Raw genomic sequence first — 23,190 nt, forward strand, 5'->3', positions numbered from 1 at the left:
GCGCAGTGGTTGAGAGTTTGCCTGCCAATGCAGGGGACACGGGTTCCAGCCCTGGTCTGGGAAGATCCCACATGCCGCAGAGCAACTAAGCCCGTGAGCCACAATTGCTGAGCCTGCGTGTCTGGAGCCTGTGCTCCGCAACGGGAGAGGCCACGATAGTGAGAGGCCTGCGCACCGCGATGAAGAGTGGTCCCCACTTGCCGCAACTAGAGAAAGCCCTCACACAGAAACGAAGACCCAACACAGCCATAAATAAATAAATAAATAAATAAAATTAAAAAAAAAAAAAAAGAAGTTCACACTTAGTCCAACTTAATGAAGCCGATGTCCTTCCCATACTGGCGGCAACACTGGCGGCACATATTGAGGCTGTATTTCTGGATCAGATAGTGCCGGTTTGGGCCAGTTTGGACCAGTTTGAGCAGACGCGGCAAGAGCTAGAACCCTGGCCAGATTTTTTTGGATGGCTCCAGTAGAGCTGCTGGTGACCCATGTTGCTTTCTTGGCTGCAACTAGGCAAAAGGAATTTCCTTGTCCTGATAATGGGAGGCCTGTAACTCACCATGTCCCACGCTGAGGTGCACTGTCCTCGCAGCTCCTAGGTCCGTTTCCTCCTCTTCTCCCTCGTCCCTCCGAGACGAGACCCTTAGAACACTTTCACTTCCTCCCTCTCCTCCTTTCCTTTCCCATCTTCCCCACTGAGACCCATGAGACCTTTTTCCTCCCCACCCCCACTCACCAATCTCTGAGGTTTGGCTGAAATAATTTAGTATTTGTTAGAACTCCCTTAGGGGAGGTCCATTTGGTTTCAAGAGTCCTTCTCTGTTACACAAATCCCTCTCTGGATCCACTAAGATGTAAGACGTCATATGCCTGTGTTCTTAACACTGTTTTCTCTTTTGTTTTCTTCTTCTTTCAGTTTTCTTTTCAGGTTTAGTTGTGGTTTGGTAAGTCTGTTCTCAAGTCATTTCCTAAGATGAAGACCTGGGAGTTATAGTCTCTGAATCCTTGGGTATCCTTGACTCTTCTCCTTTTGCCTCAATAGATAGAAAGTATTTTGAAAACTGGATAGAGGATTCTTGGGTTGGAGTCCTTTCTCTCTTCTGTAGATACGGGTCCACTGTCATCTTTCCATAGCGTAGATGAAAATCTAATGCCAGTCTGATTTTTTTTCCTTTGTGAATATCTTCTGCTTTCTGCTTGACACTTGTAAGATGGTTATCTTTCAGGTTTGGGAATTTTACCAGAATATGCCCACATATGACTCTTATCAGACCAGTCTGGAACTCAGTGAGCCCTGTCAATCTGCAGTCTCTGATCTTTAGTAATTTCAGGAAAATCTTCTCCTATTATTTGTTGATCTGTTGCTTATTCTTGTTCTGGAACTCCTATTGTGTGTTCATTCATTCTTCAGGAGCTATCCTCCAACTCTCTTACCTTTCCCCACAGATTTCTATTTCTTTATCATTTTGCTCTATGTTTTGAGACATTTCTTGCACTTGGTCTCCCAGACTGTTCATTTGGATCTCAGTAGAGATTCTACTCACCTTTTGTTACCAAACTTGGGTTTGGCTGCTCGCCACTCAAAAGCCAATACTCAAGAGACAAGTGTTGGTTGGAAAGGAAAACTTGCTTTATTCAGGAGGCTGGCAACCTGGGGAGAAGGTGGACTTGTGTCCAAAAACCAGCTCCAAATGTTCTGCTTGACCAGGAAAGTTTTTAAAGGGAAATCATTTGGGGATGGGGTCAGAGTCTTCATCACCTCCCACTGTGTGCAGACTTTCTTCTGATTGGTTGGTGGTGAGGTAACAGGATGGTGTCCCAGGAATCTTGTGCTTGTCCTGAAGTTACCATCCTCCACCTGGGTGGGGGCCTTAGTTCCTACAGAAGAACTCAAAGATATTGTTCTGTGTATCCCTTGAGGAGGAACCAGGACCCTGCCCCAGGGCTGCACTATTGTTTCTTCACTGCTCCTCCTTTGTTTCTACATCCCCTCCCTTCCCTGATAAGCAACTGTTCAAATCTGCCCTTTCTAACTCAGGGAAGGTCAAGGAGGCTGAATAAAGCCTATTTCCTACAAACAAGAAACAGGGGACACAGAAAGGATTTGTACCTGGCAGGTCCCCACAGGGTCCTACTCTGTTTCATTAGCATCAGATCCCACAGGTGAAGGGCTCAGTCCCACAAGACTGTTGGACTCAACCTCAGAAGAACAAACAGTCACAAACCAGATGGGGAAGAAAGCCTGTTTAAGGCCCCCTGCCCAAATCGCCCTACCTCAATTTTCCCAACATTGTAATGGCATTTCTTCATTTAAAAAATACATCATGGGAACTCCCTGGCAGTCCAGTGGTTAAGACTCCGTGATTTCACTGCCGAGGGCCCGGGTTCAATCCCCAGTCAGGGAACTAAGATCCCTCAAGCTGAGTGGTGCATGGCCACACACACAAAATAATAATAATAATAATGATATAGAGATAGAAAGTAGATTGGTATTTGCCAGGAGCTGGGGCAGCTCTATGGGGCATGACTGACAATGGGCATGGGGGATTTTTTGGGGGGGGATGATGAAAAAGTTCTGGAATTAGACAGTGGTGATGTTTGCACAAGTTTGTGAATATACAATAATAAAAATGGCTGAACTGTACTTTAAAAGGATGAATTTATCATTTCTCAGCCTTTTGTCTAAGATCAAGCGTCAGTATCTGTTTTTAGTCTGTGTTTTCAGTCAGTGAACTGCGGTTGAGGGCTGGAGGACAGCATCCTCAGGGAGTTGCATGCTGTCTCGGTTGCACGGATTGGGTGGCTGGGAATCTAGTCTGTGTCTGGAGCCAAGCTATGACCCAGGACATCCTGGTCACCTCTGCCAGTGTGCAGCCATACCCGGGGACCTGCTGTGGCTTCCAGAATCAGCTGGACCATCTCTCTTGGGAGTTTCTCCGGCTTCCCTCTGCCAACTGGTTGGTTCTCCCAGATTCCATTTTATTTCACTCTGTCAGTTATAAAGGATGGATCACTGGGCTGTTGAGATAGAGGGGAAGAGGGGAAGTGCTGGCTTAGTCCTCAATGGGAAAGACATAAGAAGGGCCTGGGCAGGAGTTTGAATTGTGTGCCCCGGCTGTCCTGCTGCTCTCAGGCTTTTTAGGCATGTGTACCTGAAAGAAAGTCTCTTGAGTTAAGAATATAAGAAAGTACACAAGATATTCAATAAAATGAATGACCTAAAAAAAAAAAAAGATGAATTTTATAGCATGTGAATTATATTTCAGTATAAAGTATCCGTAACTGTAAGGATCCTAAGCCCAGGACCCCTGTCATCCTCTCTGCATCCCCAGCACCTGGCCAATGAGTGGGAAAGCTGGAATTTCAGCCCAGAAACATCTAATTCCAAAGGCCATTCTCTTTCACCTCCACCCCACGTTGATACCAGGTAGCCTGGCAGTGCTGAGTTGGAACTCTATTCTTTTGATAATTGAAGGTTGTTGAGGTTAGGAAAAGAGGCATGGTTCAATTTTTGTTTTAGAAAGATAATTTTTAGGAGCTTTATGTGAATATTCTTTGTTAGAAATGATAACAGTAGATAAGACTATTCAGCAATTTTTTTCTGGATTATAATAATTTTAGTTGTTCCGTTTAAAAAAAATTTTTTTTTGAAATCATGACTGAAATGTCAGCTTCTATGGGAACCGCAGAGAGCAGTGTGATTTTTTTTCTCTCATTCAGTTTTTTAAAAATATGCATGTTAATGAATTTTGAGATTGGTTTCCATCATTAAACAAAGGATAGCTGGAGAGAGAGAAGAGGCAGTTGGGCAATGTTTGCCTGTGAAAAGTCAACCTGTCTTTAATGTTATTCTTCTACTTTTTTTAAGTTGAATTTCTCTGCTGTGTAGCACAAGAGGCCTTATGTGAAATTCTATTCTAATTTATAGGTGATAAGTGGTTTTAAATAAACACAAATGGCGTTCCAGCCGAGCTCTGTAACCACTGGCTGACAGCGGCATAGGACAAAGAGGATCAGACGCTGTGCGAGTTTGCTCGGGCCACCTTATCAAAGTTTCACAGTCTGGGTGGCTTAAACAACAGAAATTTTATTTTCTCACGGTTCTGAAGGCCAGAAGTCCAAGATCAAGGAGTGGGTAGAGTTATTTGTTCTGAGACCTCTCCCCTCGCTTTGTAGACAGCCATCTTCCCCGTGTCCTCACATGGTCTTCCCTCTGTGCACGTCTGTGTCCTAATCGCCTCTTTTTATAAAGACACCAGTCCTATTGAATTAGGGCCCCACCGCTAATGACCTCATTTTAATTTAATTACCTCTTTAAGACCCCTTGTTCAAATACAGTCACATTAAGAGGTACTGGAGGGGCTTCCCAGGTGGTGCAGTGGTTAAGACTCTGTGCTCCCAATGCAGGGGGCCCGGGTTTGATCCCTGGTCTGGGAAATAGATCCCACATGCATGCCGCAACTAAGAGTTCACATGCCACAACTAAGGAGCCGGCAAGCCTCAACTAAGGAGCCCACCTGCCGCAACTAAGACCTGACCCAACCAAATAAATAAATTTTTTTTTTTTTTAAAAAGAGGTACTGGAGATTAGGACTTCAACATAGGAATGTGGGTGAAGGGGGACACAAATCAGCTCATAACAGACACCCTGGTTTATGTCTTGCTCTAAGGAGCTGTATTCGGTGAAAGGGAGGAAAAGGTTTATACGAGAACTACCCAGGCTAGAGACGACCAGAAATCACAACAGACACTGGCGCATACCTAGTATTCCACCCTAACTCCATCCTCAGACCACAGCCTCTGGGGCAGGGATCTTGCCTGACCCAGGAGAGGACTGGGGACAGAGAGTGGGGGATGGGAGAGAGGATGAGCTAGAGAAGAGGGGCGGTTACTCTATACATTTGTAACAGCTTTTTTTTTTTAAATCACGTGAAATTCACATAACATAAAACGAACCATTTAATTAATTTATTTATTTATTTTAATTTATTTTATTTATTTATTTTTGGCTGCATTGGGTCTTCATTGCTGTGCATGGGCTTTCTCTAGTTGTGGTGAGCAGGGGCTACTCTTCGTTGCAGTGCATGGGCTTCTCGTTGCGTTGGCTTCTCTTGTTGCGGAGCACGGGCTCTAGGCGCGCGGGCTTCAGTAGTTGTGGTTTGTGGGCTCTAGAGTGCAGGCTCAGTAGTTGCGGCGCACGGGCTTCGTTGCTCCGTGGCATGTGGGATCTTCCCGGACCAGGGCTCGAACCTGTGTCCCCTACGTTGGCAGGCAGATTCTTAACCACGGTGCCACCAGGGAAGCTCAAAACAAACCATTTTAAAGTGAACAGTTTAGTGGCATTTAGTACATTCTCAGTGTCATACAACCATCACCTCTATCTAGTTCCAAAACATTTTCATCACCCGAAAAAGAAACCCCCTGCCCTTTAGCAGTCACACCCCATCTCCCCTCCCCCAGCCCCTGGCAACCACAGTCTGCCTTCCGTCTCTATGGATTTGCTTCTTCTGGACATTTCATACAAATGGGATTATACAGTATGTGGCCCTTTGTATCTGACTTTCACATCATGTTTTCCAGGTTCATTTTTTAAAAATATTTATTTATCTATTTATTTAGCCTGCGCCGAGTCTTTTTCTTTTTTTAAAAAAATTTATTTATTTTTGGCTGCATTGGGTCTTCATTGCTGCACGCGGGCTTTCTCTAGTTGTGGCTAGTGAGGGCTACTCTTCGTTGCGGTGCGCGGGCTTCTCGTCATGGTGGCTTCTCTTGTTACAGAGCACGGGCTCTAGGCATGTGGGCTTCAGTAGTTGTGGAACGCAGGCTCAGTAGTTGTGGCTCGCAGGCCCCAGAGTGCAAGCTCAGTAGTTATGGCACACGGGCTTAGCTGCTCCACGGCATGTGGGATCTTCCCGGACCAGGGCTCAAACCCATATCCCCTGCACTGGCAGGCGGATTCTTAACCACTGTGCCACCAGGGAAGCCCTGAGCCGAGTCTTAGTTCCTGCATGTGGACTCTTAGTTGCGGCATGCACATGGGATCTAGTTCCCCGACCAGGGATCAAACCCGGGCCCCCTGCATTTGGAGTGTGGAATCTTACCCACTGGACCACCAGGGAAGTCCCTTATTTCATTTTGTAAGAGTTTTTAACCTTACGGTTTCATAAACAAGCTAATTTTGGGCTACCCTTTATCAGTTTTCCAAGTTGCCAGCCATAAAATCTTTAAAACATAAAGGACATTCGTGGGTATTTTGAGGGATGCAAAAGAAGGTGGAGGATAAACTGAACATAGAGAGAGAGAGGGCCTGAATGGTAGCATCTGCCTCACAGCCCCGTCAGGTAACCTGATCGTGTGCGTATTTATACAACCTCCTACTCACAAAGATCAAAAACCAATAACACAACTTGTGTTCCTACCACCCAGACTTAACAACCCTTCTTCTTCTTGTAGGTCTTTGTTTTAATTCTCTGACATTTTATTACATACGGAGATTTGTATAACCACCACCACATTTAAGATACAGATGGTTCTGCCACCATGAGGGAACACCCTCATACTATACAATGCCCACTCCCTCCTCTTTAACCCTTAGCAACCACTGATCTATTCATCTTCTTAATTTTTATTTTATTTTATTTTATTTTGGCTGCACCGCTCAGCTTGCGGGATCTTAGTTCCCCGATCAGGGATTGAACCTGGGCCCTCGGCAGTGAGAGCATAGAGTCCTAACCACTGGACTGCCAGGGAATTCCCTATTCGTCTTCTTTATAATTTTGTCATTTCAAGAATGTTACATAAATGGGATCATACAGTACAAAACTTTTTAAGATTGGTCTTTTTTTTTTTCCAATTAGCATAATGCCATTAAAATCCACCCAAATTGTTCCCTGTGTCAAATAGTCTGTTTCTTTTAATTGCTAAGTAGTATTCCATGGTATACACGTGTCACAAGCTGTTTAACCATTCCGCCTTTGAAGCACATTTGCAGATCCTTCTTCTAAAATAAAGTAAGGGCTTCCCTGGTGGCGCAGTGGTTGAGAATCTGCCTGCTAATGCAGGGGACGCGGGTTCGAGTCCTGGTCTGGGAGGATCCCGCGTGCCGCGGAGCGGCTGGGCCCGTGAGCCACAACTACTGAGCCTGCGCATCTGGAGCCTGTGCCCCGCAACGGGAGGGGCCGCGATGGTGAGAGGCCCGCGCACCGCGATGAAGAGTGGCCCCCGCACCGCGATGAAGAGTGGCCCCCGCTTGCCGCAACTGGAGAAAGCCCTCGCACGAACTGAAGACCCAACACAGCCAAAAATAAATAAATAAATAAAGTAGCTATAAAATTAAAAAAAGAATTATTTTCTAATGTTTGTTTCCACATTCAATTACTAATAAAGTGAATGTAAAAATTGTGATGTAATTTAAAAAAAAAAAATAAAAAAATAAAATAAAATAAAATAAAGTAAAAGCGTTACAGAGACAGTTGAGGCCTCCCCTCATTCAAGTGTTCCTCCTCCCTCCGCAGAGGTCATCTGCATCTATGCATCCTTATCATCCATGATTTTTGTTTTGTTACAGATTGATGCTTCCGAAATCCATGTTATTTTGTTTAGCATATTTTAAACATTTTAAAAAATGTTATCATATTACATGTATCTTTTGGCAACTTGCTTTTTGCTCTAGATGTTATGCTCAAGGTTCAGTTCTATTGATACAGGTAACTCTGGTTCATTTTTTTCTTCCCTACTATGTATTGATAGTATTCCACTGGGTGCCTGTATTGCTGTTTATCTATTCCCCTCCTAATGGACACTTAGGTTGTTTCCTGGTTTTCACTATTACAAACACTGTTGCACTGAACATCCTTTACCTGCCTCCTTGTGAGATGGTAGCTTCATCAGAAAGACAAGAAGAATATTCAACAAGGAAGAAAGAGCTCAATCACCAGTTAGCCTTGGAAGAAGGGAAACTAACATTTATTGATACACTCAGTGCCAAGCGTCGTGCCTGGCAGCTTAAGTACATGAGCTCAGCCTGGACCTGGGAGATCCCTAATGGTTGGGCAGCCTGAAAAGTTCTGGATTTATTGACCCCTAATGGGTCAAGGCATTCACCCTACTTTTTTCAGTTCACGTTGCTCATCTCTCACTTTGCGTTGTTTCAGAACTTTAAAGGCAAAGACTCTGGAGTCAGACTGCATATATTTGTTCCCTCGGTTCATCACTTACAGGTCATATGACCTCTGGCAAATTATTCAAACTCTCTGGACCTCAGTTCCCTTATCTGTGAAATGGAATAGCACTTACCCTATGAAGTTATTGAAAGGATGAAACGAGATCACCTATGGAAAACACTAGGCATAGTGTCTGGCAGACGGCATGGAGGAAATCTTACATACAATAATTGATAGCGATCAAATGATGATAAATGAAGCATCTCTCTAATTATGAGTCTATCTTTGCCTCATGTTGTTTTGCTGAAATAAAAAATGAATCAATACCATTTTCCTACTGAAGCATTGTCTTCCAAAGGAGGGATATTTTGTAAGCACAATGAAAAGAAACCCACTGTCTTTCAACCTGATGACATCAGTAGGCAGTTTTCTCTTCTTTTCAGTTGCATTGGGAATGTCATGTACTGTTCCCAATACCTTTTGATGCCAGTAAATCCCTCTCTATACTGGCCAGTGCCCAGTATATCAGTATTTGTTAAGAGCCTTGAAGTGCTTGCCTTTCATAAGACAGGGCCATGGGATTGTGTTCAGGCCTGATGTTTGTAATGCCGCACGCAAACCCCTTCTCCCTGAAGAGACAGGGGGTGACCAAATCTTAAACTTGAGCCCCCAGAGAATCCAGCACTGGGCTGTAAAATAGCCATGTTTCCTTTGTCATAGCAGATGCAGAACTCAGTGAACAGAATGTCATGGCCAGCTACTCACCACAGCTAAGCCTGCCAAAGAGTATGTCTTGGACTTGAGTTTATTAACTAATATATAAAATTGCAAAGATTTTAATTCTCTGGGAAGGCCTTCAGAAGGGCTCTAGCAGTCAACATCTGGAGGTCCACATCTGTTTGGGTTTGGGGCAGTGTGACTGTATTTCTTCCTCAAGGTTGGCTGATTACCTGTCTGTTCTCCAGAGTTTTGTAACGTGGCAGAAATTTTGGAAGCAAGAGAATTGGGATCAAGTCTGCTGAAAGCGCAAACGTGCTTTTTAAGCGAGTGATGTGGGCGGTGGTCTGAAATGTTACCTGAGGAACGCCTGGCAGTCAGCATGAGTTCACATAAACAGTAGTTTAAAAATACCCTTTAGGGGCTTCCCTGGTGGCGCAGTGGTTAGGAATCCGCCTGCCAATGCAGGGGACACGGGTTCGAGCCCTGGGCCGGGAAGATCCCACATGCCACGGAGCAACGAAGCCCTTGCGCCACAACTACTGAGCCCGTGTGCCACAACTACTGAAGCCCACGCGCCTAGAGCCCGTGCTCCGCAACAAGAGAGCCACCGCAATGAGAAGCCCGCGCACCGCAACGAAGAGTAGCCCCCGCTCGCCTCAACCAGAGAAGAGCCCGCACGCGGCAATGAAGACTCAATGCAGCCAAAAATTAATTAATTAATTAATTAATATTTAAAAATTAAAATACCCTTTAGTGGTTACTAGAGGAAGGCGGTGGGGGAGGGGGAATTGGATGAAGATAGTCAAAGGTACAAACTTCCAGTTATAAGATAAATAAGTTCTAGGGATGTGATGTATAACACGACAGATATAATTAACTCTGCTGTATGTTATAGATGAAAGTTGTTAAGAAAGTAAATCCTAAGAGCTCTCATCACAGGAATAATGTTTTTCTGTTTCTTTAATTTTGTATCTATATGAGATGATATTTACTAAACTTATCGTGATCATTATTTCATGTTGTATGTAAGTCAAATCATTATGCTTACACCTTAGACTTCTGCAGTGCTGTATGTCAATTATATCTCCGTAAAACTGGGAAAAAATGAAGTAATGAAAAAGAGATGTGTAAATGTTGATAACTGCCCCTTCCAATATGTATATAGACACACAGACATGCATACATATAGTTACACACACACACTCACACACACACACTCACACGTACCACACACAGTTTGAGACTGAGTGGAATACACCATTGGTTTAGCCCAGAATGTCATTGCTTGCTCCCTTTTAAAATTAATGTTGGCATTCTCCTGGACAGGGAAACAGAAGTATTTAGGAGACTGCTCTCTCTTTTTTTTTTAATTGAAGTATAGTTGATTACAATGTTGTGTTCATTTCAGATATACAGCAAAGTGATTCAGTTATACATATATATACATATTCTTTTCCATTATGATTTATTATAGGATACTGAATACAGTTCCCTGTGCTATACAGAAGGACCTTGTTGTTTACCTATTTTATACATAGTTTGTATCTGCTAAACCCAAACTCCTAATTTATCCCTCCCCCACCCCCTTTCCCCTTTGGTAACTATACGTTTGTTTTCAATGTCTGTGAGTCTGTTTCTGTTTCATAAATAAGTTCATGTGTATCATATTTTAGATTCCACATATAAATGATATCATACAGTATTTGTCTTTGTCTGGCTTACTTCATTTAATATGATAATCTCTAGGTCCATCCATGTTGCTGCAAATGGCATTATTTCATTCTTTTCTTTTTAAATTTTTAATTAATTAATTTATTTATTTTTGGCTGCGTTGGGTCTTCGTTGCTGTGCGTGGGCTTTCTCTAGTGGTGACGAGCGGGGGCTACTCTTCGTTGCAGCGCGCAGGCTTCTCATTGCGGTGGCTTCTCTTGTTGCAGAGCACAGGCTTTAGGAGCGGGCTTCTGTAGTTGTGGCTCGCGGGCTCAGTAGTTGTGGCTCGTGGGCTCTAGAGTGCAGGCTCAGTAGTTGTGGTGCACAGGCTTAGTTGCTCCGCGGCATGTGGGATCTTCCCGGACCAGGGCTTGAACCCATGTCCCCTGCATTGGCAGGCAGATTCTTAACCACTGTGCTGCCAGGGAAGCCCTAAATTTTTGTTTTTTTAAGCCACCAAATTTGTGGTACTTTGTTATGGAGCCCGAGGAGACTAATACACTCACACACCTCAGGGCCTTTGCACTTACCATCCCCGCTGCCTAGAATGCCCTTCCTCCAGATTTTCGCACTGTTTGCTCTGTCTTGTTATTCATTGCTCAGCTCCAGGTCACTTCCCAGTCATCCCAGCCCCACCCCCTTTTTAGCCTGTCACCCTGCTTTGTTGGCTTCAGAGTCCTCATAGACATCCCAAGCTCCTTTTCCATTTATTTGTCTACTTCTTTTCTGTCTGCCTCCTCACCTTGAATGTGAGTTCTATGAGAAGAGGGTCCTGGGGACCTTGTTCCTTGCTCTATTTCCATCAACCACTCAGAACACAACAGCACACAGCTGGTGCGTAATACATAAAAGCTGATGGGATGAATGAAAAAAAGGACGGATGTGGGTTGTTAGTTCTGAACAGGTTGGAGTCACAACTGGGTGCCCTGCTGAGTCATGCATCTGGGGCTGCAGGAATCCCTACTTTCCTCTGAGCTCAGCTCTGCTCATCTCTTCCTCTTTAAGAAGGTAATCTCTGCTTTTAACTTTCTGTCTCTAGGAGTTAATTGAAAAAACAGACAAGCACACTGATCAAAAAACACTAAAGAACCTCAAGAACGTTCATCTTTCTTCCTTTACTGCCATTCAGCCATGGCTGGGAGGCTGAGTATCTGCATTTCTTACTGGCATCGGAGTCACAATGCCAAAGCAAGCCTCATCTTGCTAAAGAACTAATGAGTGGAAGTGAAAGCGTAACAGAAACTTGGACCGATCACAGACTCAAACCAGTACGTCTCCTTTCCATCCCAGAATTGGGAACTGAAACCATTCCACAGGAAGTTCTCTCTTCCCCCAGTCTGGCTGGATTCCTTTTTTAATGCACAAATACTCATAGCAGCATTCACCAAGCCCTAAATAAAACAAAGTGCTCTTGCAATCCTGTCTGTACTACCCTTCTGATTTAAATTGTTTTTACTTTTCCCAGCTCTCTCCCATCTTTGTTCGAATGCATGTGAAATTTTTACTTAACTATCTCATGGTGCAGCTCAGAGCCCACATCCTTTTCTTACTTTACAGTATGTGGTGTTTTTCTACCAGGGCCACCTGGTTGAAAATTTTATGGGTTAACCGCCCATAAAGTTCTCCACTTAAGTAAGGAGTCCATGTCTGTGAACCATCACCCAGACACATGCAACACCAGACTGTGTGTCTCATATCAAAGTTTATTGAAGTGGTAGATTTCTTATAAGTACAGAAACACAAGCAAATGAACCAGGAGGAAGCTTTCCCCCCTCTAACCATTAGGCAGCATTTCCCTTTTAGTGATAAAAGCAAACAGAGGTGGCAAGCAGCTCTCTCCCTGAAGTCTTTATAACAGTTCAACCTTCAAATTAGTGTAAACAAGAGAGGAATGGATTCCTTGCAGGTTGTAACATAAATGCCATTTCCTTTCCCTTACTAACACTGTTTTGCTCATTCCCTCCTGGGGCAAATCCCCTCCTTACCAGCACTGGAAACTCAGATATTAACCAGAGCTCATGAGTTTCTGTCTGGTCCATTTCTGCTAAAGCGTAGCTGAAAGATGGATTGGTCCCACGGAACCCAGGTGACCTCCTGGCTTGCCTGTGCTCCCTCCAGGAGCAATAATTCCCCTCCAATCACTTAGCTTTCCTTATCCCAGTGGGAGCCCACAAACAGGCTAGGCGTCACCCCAGGAGCTGAGAACCATCCAAGTCTCAGGCAGGTGAAGGAAAGAGGCCAGCGAGTCACAGGTGCCAGTGGGCATCTCTGTGGCTCCAACTCTCCAGCAGCAGAAATGTGGACAGTTTTGCCATCTTCAGTTCTGCGAGTGTCCAAGATTGAACAGAAGTTTCAGACGCCTAGAAGCTTCTTCCTCCGTTCCCCCAAGATCCCGGGGGAGACACGCTGCAACCAAGCAGCCCATGCTGCCAGACCAATTCTCTAAATCGGATTCTCTGGATCTGGAAGTTCTGGGAAACCACAGGCCAAGGCTCATGATGTTACTCTGTGTACCAGCCCAACTGCTTCTCCAGAGATCTTGGTCCTTGATGATCATCTCCCTTCTTGGCTTGGTTATTTTAAGGAGAGGCTGGAGTCAGATAAGAGGGGCTCTGAGGCTCACTGGGATTGGCCATTAAAGTGTCAGGAACGTTCTTGGTAGCACTCGGATCCCCCGTGAGCTCGACACTTGTGCTGCGGTTATTCTCGGACTCATCCGGCACCTTCCTCCGCAGGCAGCGGTTGATCAAGGCGGAGAAGAAGTTGGGGAAAGATGGGCTGGAGAAGTAATACACCAAAGGGTCCAGCATGCTGTTCATGTAGGTGAAGCTGAGGGTGATATAAAAAGCCAGGTCAACCGAGCGATAGGCGTCACAGTTCTTTGTACCAGTGGTGTGCAGGAGCCAGAAAATGCGTATGCGTGCGGCCACACTGGGCAGGAAGCAGATGATGAAGACGATGGCCACCACCATGATGAAGTTGATGGCCCTCTTGATCTTGGCGTGCTTGTTCATTTGTCGCTGCCGCAGGCTCCAGATGATTCTGGCCGAGCAGAACAGGATGATGCCCAGGGGCAGGAAGAACTCCAGGAGGAACATGGCGTCGTGCCAGCGGAAAGTGTGGCAGATGTTGAAGCTACTGCACAGATTCGAGTTGCGATTCCTGATCAGCATCGTTTTGTACAGGAGGTGGATCGTCAGGCCGATGGTGACGCCCCACAGGAGGCAGGAGATGAGGGCCGCCGTCCGATTGGAGATCTTGTTCAGCGCGTGATGGGGATGGACCACTCGGAAGTACCTGTCCACGGCCACCACCGTGAGGAAGATGATGCTGCCCTGGCGGTTCATGGCCAGCATGAAGAGCATCATCCGGCACGGGACCTCCCCAAACCTCCAGTCCCATTTCCTCACGTAGTTGTCGGTCAGGAAAGGCAGGCAGATGATCAGGAGAAAGTCAGCCACGGCCAAGTTGAACAGAAACACCCGGCTGGCTTTCCAGGACTTGAGGTGGAAGCAGAAAACCCACAGGGCAAGGCCATTGCCCAGGAGCCCGAACACAAACTCCAGCCCCACCACCGGCGGCAGCACCTTGGCAATGAAATCATCCCGGAACACACAGCAGTTCTTCTTGCCTATTTCCAGAAAATGATTCTGCGGGTGGGACGGGTTCATGAGTGAATCGCGTTGGTCTTAGGGAGCGCCTCACCTAGCGAACGCTCAGGGAACAAGATGTGGGTCTGAGTGGCGAACCTGTGGTTCATCACTCGCCTTTATGTCATGTCAGGGTGTTGAAATAGATGACTGAATGGTTACCAGGAAACTACGAAATCGCTTTAAAAAAAAAAAAAAAAAAAAGCCAGCAAGGCTCTTATGCAACCTGCTATTTGCATAAACAAATAACAAAAAAAAAAAAATCCCCCGGGCATATAAGAACCCACAAAATTTTCTAAATGTAAAGAATACGTTTGGCCAAGCAGACTGTCATTGTGAATTATGACATGACATAATTCAAGCAGACTGAAATGTGGAAGGCTGTGTGCCTGCATATTGAATACTTAACATGGGAGAATTAATTCACTGTCATGCGGTTGCCTTGCATAATGAACAAAACAACAACAGCAATAATAATTTACTGTGCTCAACAGAAACGTGAAGAATTAGCATGGAATATTAACAGGCTTATGTTTTAAGAAACAGTAGCGTGTGTATGATTTTTTTTTTTTTTTTTGGAAAGGCCGAGAGGACAGTAATTGTCTAGTATTTTATGAGGACAGATGTGTTGCATTTGATGTTTCCGTGCCATCTTCTTTGTAAAACATGGGTTGCTTTTCTACACCAGAACACTGCAATTAATCCCCAGCTAAGGGGAAAAAAAGCTATTTGAGAGCAGCATGCCATTGCATAAGATGCTTGAAAACTTGAACCCAGTTTGGATTGCCAGTGGTATGTTACAATAAGTTAGTTTTTTTTCTTTGTTTGTGTTAGATTTTGAGATGCCTTCTTGCTCAAGTAAGTAATTTATTGTTGAGCACGTGACTTACTAAAATTAATAAGCTTTATTTTTTAGAGCAGGTTTAGGTTCCCAGCAAAGCTGAGTGGAAAGTACAGAGCGTATATATACCAGCGGTATACCAGCTGTCCCCACACGCACACAACCTCCCCCATGATGCACGTGATATTTTAAAAGCCCCCATTTTTGGGAAATTAAACTTAGAGAATGTAAAAAGACTTTGACCTCTGCCTTGCAGCAGGTCATCGTTTCACACATCATTTCTTTGCTTTTCAGTATAATTGGGTGTAACACTACAGAACATTTCCACCCTGTAATATTTTGGTCAGATGAATTCTTGCCGTGCAAGAGGTTCTGAGTTGTGTTGCTTCTACTTTGAGTGAGAAGTAGGACATCTGCTTCTTTAGTTTCACACCCAGGTTCCACGATAGGGGTTTGTAGACTCCTCCCAGGAAACGGCAGTCAGGATGATCTAATGTTAGACTCACACAGGAAGCAGTGGCACTTGATGATGAAGACGATGATGAAGATGATGTTGGCACCCCCATTAGGGAGAGCTTCCTTTGTGCCAGACGCCATGCTCAGTGCTTTATTTTTATTTATTTATTTATTTGGCTGCGCGGCTCGGCATGCAGGATCTTAGTTCCCCGACCAGGGATTGAACCTGTGCCCCCCGCAGTGGAAGCTCGGAGTCTTAACCACTGGACTGCCAGGGAAATCCCATCATTATCTGAAATACATTATCTTGTTTTCCCTTGACTGCAGTCCATGTGGTAGGGACTGTTACTGATTCCAATTTCAAAATGATGAAGCTCAGAGAGGTTGGTCATCTATTCAAGGCTACACAGCTAATAAGATTTGAATCTGGCCCTGGCTTCAAGGCCTGTGTCCCTAACCATTACACTACACTCCCTCTTATTATATTATTGCCCCTTCTAGAAGGCTGTACTGGATTGAGGTCACATTATGTGGCTGTAGTTAGACTCTAGTGAAATGACTAGTATTTGCTTCCCATCCTTGCTGCCTGTGAATATCCTGCTCCCTTATTGGATGCATGTGGACTTGTCAATGACGTTCATAAAGTAACCCTAAGTAACCCTAAAGTAAACCCTAAGTGCCTTTATCAGCTAAGAGTCAGAAAACCTGATGATTCACGATAGTTATTTTGGGGAGCTGGAATTTGCAAGGGATCCTCCCTTTCTAAGTTTTACGATTTCATAACATGTCCTTTTTTTTGGCTGCATTGGGTCTTCATTGCTGAGTGTGGGCTTTCTCTAGTTGTGGCGAGCAGGGCTACTCTTCGTTGCAGTGTGTGGACTTATTGCGGTGGCTCCTCTTGTTGCGGAACACAGGCTCTAGGCACATGGGCTTCGATGGTTGTGGCTCACAGGCTCAGTAGTTGTGACCCACGGGCTTCATTGCTCCGCGGCATGTGCGATCTTTCCGGACAAGGGCTTGAACCCGTGTCCCCTGCATTGGCAGGCGGATTCTTAACCACTGCGCCACCAGAGAAGCCCAATATTTGCTTTTTAAAAAGAAAAAAAAAGTCATGGGGGACTTCCCTGGCAGTCCAGCGGTTAAGACTTCGCCTTCCAATGCAGGGGGTGCGGGTTCCATCCCTGGTCGGGGAGCTAAGATTCCATGTGCCTCGCGGCCAAAAAACCACAACATAAAACAGAAGCAATATTATAACAAATTCAATAAAGACTTTAAAAATGGTCCACATCAAAAAAATCTTAAAAAATGAAAACAAAAAAAAAAACCAATACCATGGATGAAATTAGGAAAGAACAACAATAGATACTGTTACGTTTGAAAAAAAGAGAGAAATTGGAGGCCCTGGATGCTTTTTTCTCACTCCATCATTAGCCGTGAAACCTCTTAACCCCTGAGCTTCCTCATGTATAAAGTGGGGGATGAGACCATCTTCCAGCTTCTTGCCAGTTCTCACACCCTAGGATTCTAAACCCAGGTCCACAACTACTCAGACAGAATGTCAATCCCAGCTGCCCTGGATTCTGGCCCTGCTATGGAATTTCCTGTCTTCCGATTGTGCTGTGGGCATGTTTTGTCTTGCTCCTGTCCTTTTTTTATGTATTTATTTTTTTTCTTACTAGTGCATGAGTTGTACAGAAACTTGTTCCAGTGAATCATTTCAACAGCTCAGGCAGTGATTCTACCGAGCTGGGGGGAAACTCCATTTAACATTTGTGACTTTCACAATTAACTCGAATCTCCCTGCCTAGTTCTCTTATTACAACTGGAATGTGCTCCTGAAAGGGATGGAACTACTTTTTAAAATTAAAAATAACAATAGCTGTCCTTTATCAAATGCTTGCTTTGTGCCAGGCATGCTAAGAGATGTGCCTACGTGATCTCATTTAATCCTCTCAAAACCCCTGTGAGATGTCCTATTATGATCACCATCTCCATTTTACAGATCAGAAACCCCAGAGACGTTAATTCACTGTTTGCCTTTTTTTTTTTTAATTGAAGTATAGTTGATTTATAATGTTGTGTTTAATTTCTGCTTTATAACAAAGTGACTCAGTTATACACATCTATATATTCTTTTTCATGTTCTTTTCCATTATGGTTTATCACAGGATATTGAATATAGTTCCCTGTGCTATACAGTGGGACCTTGTTTATCCATCCGTCCCTGGTGGTCTAGTGGTTAGAATTCGGCACTCTCACTGTTTGTCTTTGAACGTAGCTGGGGTCTCTGTTTTAGTTATCTATTGCTGTGTCACAAACCACCACAAAATTCAGTGGCTTAAAACAATCACCATTGTATTATCTCTCATGGTTCTATGGGTTGACCGGGCTCAGCTGGTTGGTCCTTGTTTGGGGTCTCTTAGATGGCAGGGAGGCTCACGCAGGCCATTTGGGATGCGTGGGCTTCTCTCCCTCTTCATATGGTCTGTGTCTCTCTATATGCCATCTGCACACAGCCTCTTCACATATTCTTTCCACTGAGTGCGCTGGACTTCTTACGAGGCTACTCAACACTTCCGAAAGCACACAGGCAGACCTTCTGAACGCCCAGGCTCGGAAATCCCAGAGCATCACCTCCACCACATTCTACTGGCTAAGGCGAGTCACCACGCCAGTCCATATTCCACGGGGAGGGCCACATAAGGCTGTGGCTTCAGGAGGCACAGTTCATTGGTGATGTTTGGGGAGACTTGCCTCTGCAGGTAGTAAATGACATTGAGTTGGGACATTTGGGAAATGAGAGACCTTTGGACCACTAGTGAAGAAGATGAAGTAGGAGAAATTGGGAAGTAAGGGGGCAGAGGAAGCTGGTGATACTGACTAACAGAGACATTAAAAGAAAGGAGAAGGGTATTTCAGGGTTTTGAAACGTGGTGTTAAATTTATTGCAAAAAACCTAAGGGCAAACCAGAATAACCAAATAATCTTGAAAAAGAAGAACAAAGTTGGAGAATTCACATTTCCCAATTTAAAAACTTACTGCAAAACTACAGTAATCAAGGGGCTTCCCTGGCGGCACAGTGGTGAAGAACCAGCCTGCCAACGCAGGGGATATGGGTTCTAGCCCTGGTCCGGGAAGATCCCACATGCCATGGAGCAGCTAAGCCCGTGCGCCACAACTACTTAGCCTGCGCTCCAGAGACCGCGTGACACAACTACTGAGCCCACGTGCTACAACTACTGAAGCCCGCGCACCTAGAGCCCGTGCTCCACAACAAGAGAAGCCACGGCAATGAGAAGCCCACGCACCTCAATGAAGAGTAGCCCCCGCTAGTCGCAACTAGAGAAAGCCCGCGCACGGCAACAAAGACCCAATGCAACCAAAAATAAATAAATAATAAATTAATTAAAAAAAAAAAAACTACAGTAAACAAGACGGTGTGGTTCTGGCATAAGGATAGATATATAGATCAATAGAGCAGGATTGAGAGTCCAGAAATAAACTCTTGCATTTATGGTCAGCTGATTTTATAACAAGGGTGCTAAAACAAATCCATGGGAGAAAGAATCATCTTTTTAATAAATGCTGCTGGATGACTGAATAGGCAAAAGAATGAAGTTGGATCCCTTCCTTGAACCGTACACAAGAATGAACTCAGAATGGATTACAGACCTAAATGTAAGACATAAAACTCTTAGAAGAAAACCTAAGAGTAAGTCGTCATGACCTTGGCTTAGGCAAAGCCTTCCTAGGTACAACACCAAACACACAAACAAGCAAAAAAAAATGATAAATTGGACTTCACCACTTTAAAGGAGTAAAGGTTTTTGTTTTTGTTTCGTTTTTGAAAAAGACGGAGAAAAATGCTTATTAAAGCAACCAAACAAGGGCCTGCTGGCAAGGGCGTGGAAGAAGTCTTTCTCATACACTGTCGGTGGGAGTCTAAGTTGGTTCAGCCTTTTTGTTGGGTGATTTGATGGTATCTATCAAGGTTATAATAAAAGCTAATATAATAAGAACTAATACAAGATAATAATAAGGGTTAATAGAAATAGAGCTACTCCATTTGGGCACTAGTGTAGGTGCTTTATAAGCTAAACTTGTTTAGTGCTTAGAACATCCTTAAGGGATAGGTATTATTCGTTTACAGACAAGAAAAACAAAGCAGTGAGAGGTTAAGTAACTTGCACGAGGTCACACAGCTAGTAAGGAAAGGAGATAGGATTTGAACCCACACAGTGTGGCTCCAGGGGCTATTCTCTCAGCCACTGTGCACACTACCTCACTCAATATGCCTGTCCTTTGACTGAACAATGCCATGTCTAAGAATCTATCTTCTAAAACCTCTGGCACATTTACCCAAAGATATATCATTCAGAATGTTCACCATAGGATGGCGGCAATAGAGGAAAATTGGAAATAACTTAAATGTCTATTAAAAGGTCATTGGTTAAATAAACTACATGTGGTCCATTTATACAATGAAATATAGTTAAAAACAAGGAGCTTGATCTCTGTTCTGATATAGGAAGATATTCCTGGTAAGAGTACCTTGCAAAAATTATCTATCTATCTATCTATCTATCATCTATCTATGTATCTATCTATCTATCTAACTATCTTGCTTTAGCAAAACTAAAGATTCATTAGTTTTGTGCATGAGTGTATATAGCCCAAATGTTAAAAGTTATCATCTCGGGACTTCCCTGGCGGTCCAGTGGTTAAGACTCCGCACTTCCACTGCAGTGGGCAGGGGTTCAATCCCTGGTCTGGGAGCAAAAATCCCTGCGTGCCGCATGGGCATGGCCAAAAAAAAAAAGTCATCACCTCTAGAAAATGAGATTAAGAGGAATGAAAGGAAGACTTACTTCTTACTTTACATACTTGTGTGTTCCTTGAGTTTTGAACAAAAACATGTATGCCTCTGTGATTAAATAAACGTAATTCCTGTTTAGAAAGAAAGGGGTCTGCAAGGCTATTCACAAATCTTCTATCAAGAAAGATTGTGAGCAGACCCTTCTCACCTGGGTGGATCTCAGGGCTTCACCTCTTACCAGGTTGTTGTAGCCCAGCCTGGACTTTTCGTTCCTGTCCCATTGATCTTCCTGCAGTTCCCAAACAATCTGCGTTCTCATCTCTCTCCTCTCTAACTGGAACACCTTTCCCCACTGAGTCATCTTGATGCCAAAATCTTGACTCTCTGTGCACCGATGCCGAACAGAAATACAGAGACAGAGTTATGGAGGAGAAAGAAAGAGTGGCTTTATTTTTTTGCCAGGCAAAGAGGGAATACAGTAGGCTAGAGCCTCAAGAACTGTGCTCCCCTCCCTGGGGAATAGGGAGAGGTGTTATAGTTGGGGCTTATGGTCAGGGGTATGTGACAAGGATCAAGACAGTAACAGTCTTGCATTCTTCTTTCTTCTGCAAAATTTGAAAAGGGTGGGGTTGCTGACAAGATTAGGGTGTGTGCAGGATCTCAGGTGGTTGGCCTCCTAATCCTTTTTTTTTAAAATTTATTTTTATTTTTGGCTGCCTTGGGTCTTTGTTGCTGAGCTCGGGCTTTTCTCTAGTTGCGGCGAGCGGGGGGCTACTCTTAGTTGCGGTTCTCTGGCTTCTCATTGGGTGGCTTCTCTTGTTGCAGAGCATGGGCTCTAGGTGTGCGGGCTTCAGTAGTTGTGGCACTCAGGCTCAATAGTTGTGGCTCGCAGGCTCTAGAGCACAGCCTCAGTAGTTGTGGTGCACGGGCTTAGCTGCTCCGTGGCATGTGGGATCTTCCCAGACCAGGGCTCGGACCCATGTCCACTGCACTGGCAGCAGGATTCTTTTTTTTTTTTTTTTTTTAATTTATTTTATTTTTATTTATTTATGGCTGTGTTGGGTTGTTGGGTCTTCATTTCTGTGCGAGGGCTTTCTCTAGTTGTGGCAAGCGGGGGCCACTCTTCATCGTGGTGCGCGGGCCTCTCACTATCGCGGCCTCTCTCGTTGCGGAGCACAGGCTCCAGACGCGCAGGCTCAGTAGTTGTGGCTCACGGGCCCAGTTGCTCCGCGGCATGTGGGATCCTCCCAGACCAGGGCTCGGACCCGTGTCCCCTGCATTGGCAGGCAGACTCTCAACCACTGCGCCACCAGGGAAGCCCCAGGATTCTTAACCACTGCGCCACCAGGGAAGTCCCTGGTCTCCTAATCTTGATGAGCTTTTCTAGTCCCTTTAATCTTGCCTCAAGTGGTTTCCTGGCTGCTCCCCCCCTTGAATAGCAACTGTTCTAATCTGCCCTTTGGAACTCAGGGAAGGTCATGGAGGCTGGAGTCTTGCCTACAAGAAATGGGGGACAAAAAGGCCTCCACGCCTGGGAGCCCTATAGGGTCCTGTTAGGTTTCAATCTGGTTGCCTCTTCTCCATCCTTCAGGGCTAAGTTCACAAGTCACTTCCTCTGAGAAGCCTTCCCTCACCCCCTAAGCCAGGATTAAGGGCCCCTGGGTTCTCCTGTAGAACCCTAAGTTTACCACTTTCACTGCAGTTGCCCTGAATGGTAAATTTACTTTTTCCTTGGTTTCTACAATGGAACCCATGGGGTGAGGGGCTATGTTTTTTTTTTTGTTTTTACTGTGCCTGGTACAGAGCTGGTGCCTAATAAATGTTCCTTGAAAGAGGGAATGAATGACTGAATGAATCTTTACAAGGAAGAAAATATTGACCCCCTTCTCACTGCAAGTGTATCATCGCTGGAAGCTGAGTAGAGATTAAGCCCATATGTAAGCCCATCTGTTTATTTAGCTCCATCTCAGCCTCTCTGTACATAAAACGTATGGCCCCAGCTTCATGGATGAGTTCAGAAGGGTCCTGTGTTTAGTTTAACGCCCTGCTGTCACCATCTTGAAATTCTTAATTCTTTTTGAATGAGGGACCTTGCATTTTCACCTTGAACTGGGCCCTGCAGATGATCAATATGTAGCTGATCCTGAAGCCATTTAGGTACTCACTGGGATGATGGAGTCTTGAGTAATATTGGAAACCTCTGTGGATTCGAAGGCCCAGAAAGCAGCAAGCTGAGACTGTGCATTGCAGTGTGGTCACTTCCCCCACCTTGCTGGGGAACCTTTAATAAATGGCTCAACCCCTTGTGCCCAGAGTTCTAATCCCATCCAAGCAGCCCCTGCACACTGGTGACCTCAGACACCACCTTAACCATGTCAGTTGTCGGAAAGGGTAAGGAAACCCATTCTGAGAATAGACCAGAACCTAAATTTTTATGTTGTCAGCACCAATAAAAGGTACCTCTTATTTTTTCCATACAATTCCTGAATAATAATGGTCTACTATCCCTTCTTACTTTTATGTGACTTTCCTGAAAGACCCTGAGTCAGAGGACACAATATTTCTTTTAAATTGATGACATTTTCCTATTCCAGGTAGTTTAAACAAAACTTTGTCAACAAAGCTATATGACTCTTCCTTACAATTCTGAACACTTCTTGATAACATTTGTTTCATCACATTCTATGAATTTTAAAAAAGAGAAGCAAAACCAGAGTCAAGACTGTGGTTGTGAAACGGTGCACCTCAGATTGGGACATGAACCCTTGTGCCGGGATTCGAACCCAGCCAAAACCCACAGTCTTCCAACTGAGATCACACACCTGGTTTCA

General features: G+C 44.6%; 1 protein-coding gene and 1 pseudogene across 2 annotated transcripts; both read right to left on the bottom strand.

Moving 5' to 3' along the window:
* Positions 1-290: 290 nt before the first annotated feature.
* LOC309611474 (small ribosomal subunit protein uS14 pseudogene) lies at positions 291-3,723 on the bottom strand (annotated as a pseudogene). The gene has a single exon. The product of its transcript is annotated as a small ribosomal subunit protein uS14 pseudogene (transcript).
* An 8,555-nt stretch (positions 3,724-12,278) lies between these two features.
* On the bottom strand, positions 12,279-21,066 carry LOC309611442 (hydroxycarboxylic acid receptor 2). Its single transcript, XM_082355994.1, has one exon. It carries the CDS (start codon positions 14,264-14,266, stop codon positions 13,175-13,177), a length of 1,092 nt encoding a protein of 363 aa, XP_082212120.1. The 5' UTR covers positions 14,267-21,066; the 3' UTR covers positions 12,279-13,174.
* Between the last annotated feature and the right edge of the window lie 2,124 nt (positions 21,067-23,190).

Source organism: Balaenoptera borealis (genome assembly GCF_965194805.1).
Source record: "Balaenoptera borealis genome assembly, chromosome: 14".
Taxonomy (NCBI): domain Eukaryota; kingdom Metazoa; phylum Chordata; class Mammalia; order Artiodactyla; family Balaenopteridae; genus Balaenoptera; species Balaenoptera borealis.

Excerpts from the sequence above, each read along its gene's own strand:
- LOC309611442 (XM_082355994.1), bottom strand. The coding sequence starts at position 14,266 with ATGAACCCGTCCCACCCGCAGAATCATTTTCTGGAAATAGGCAAGAAG.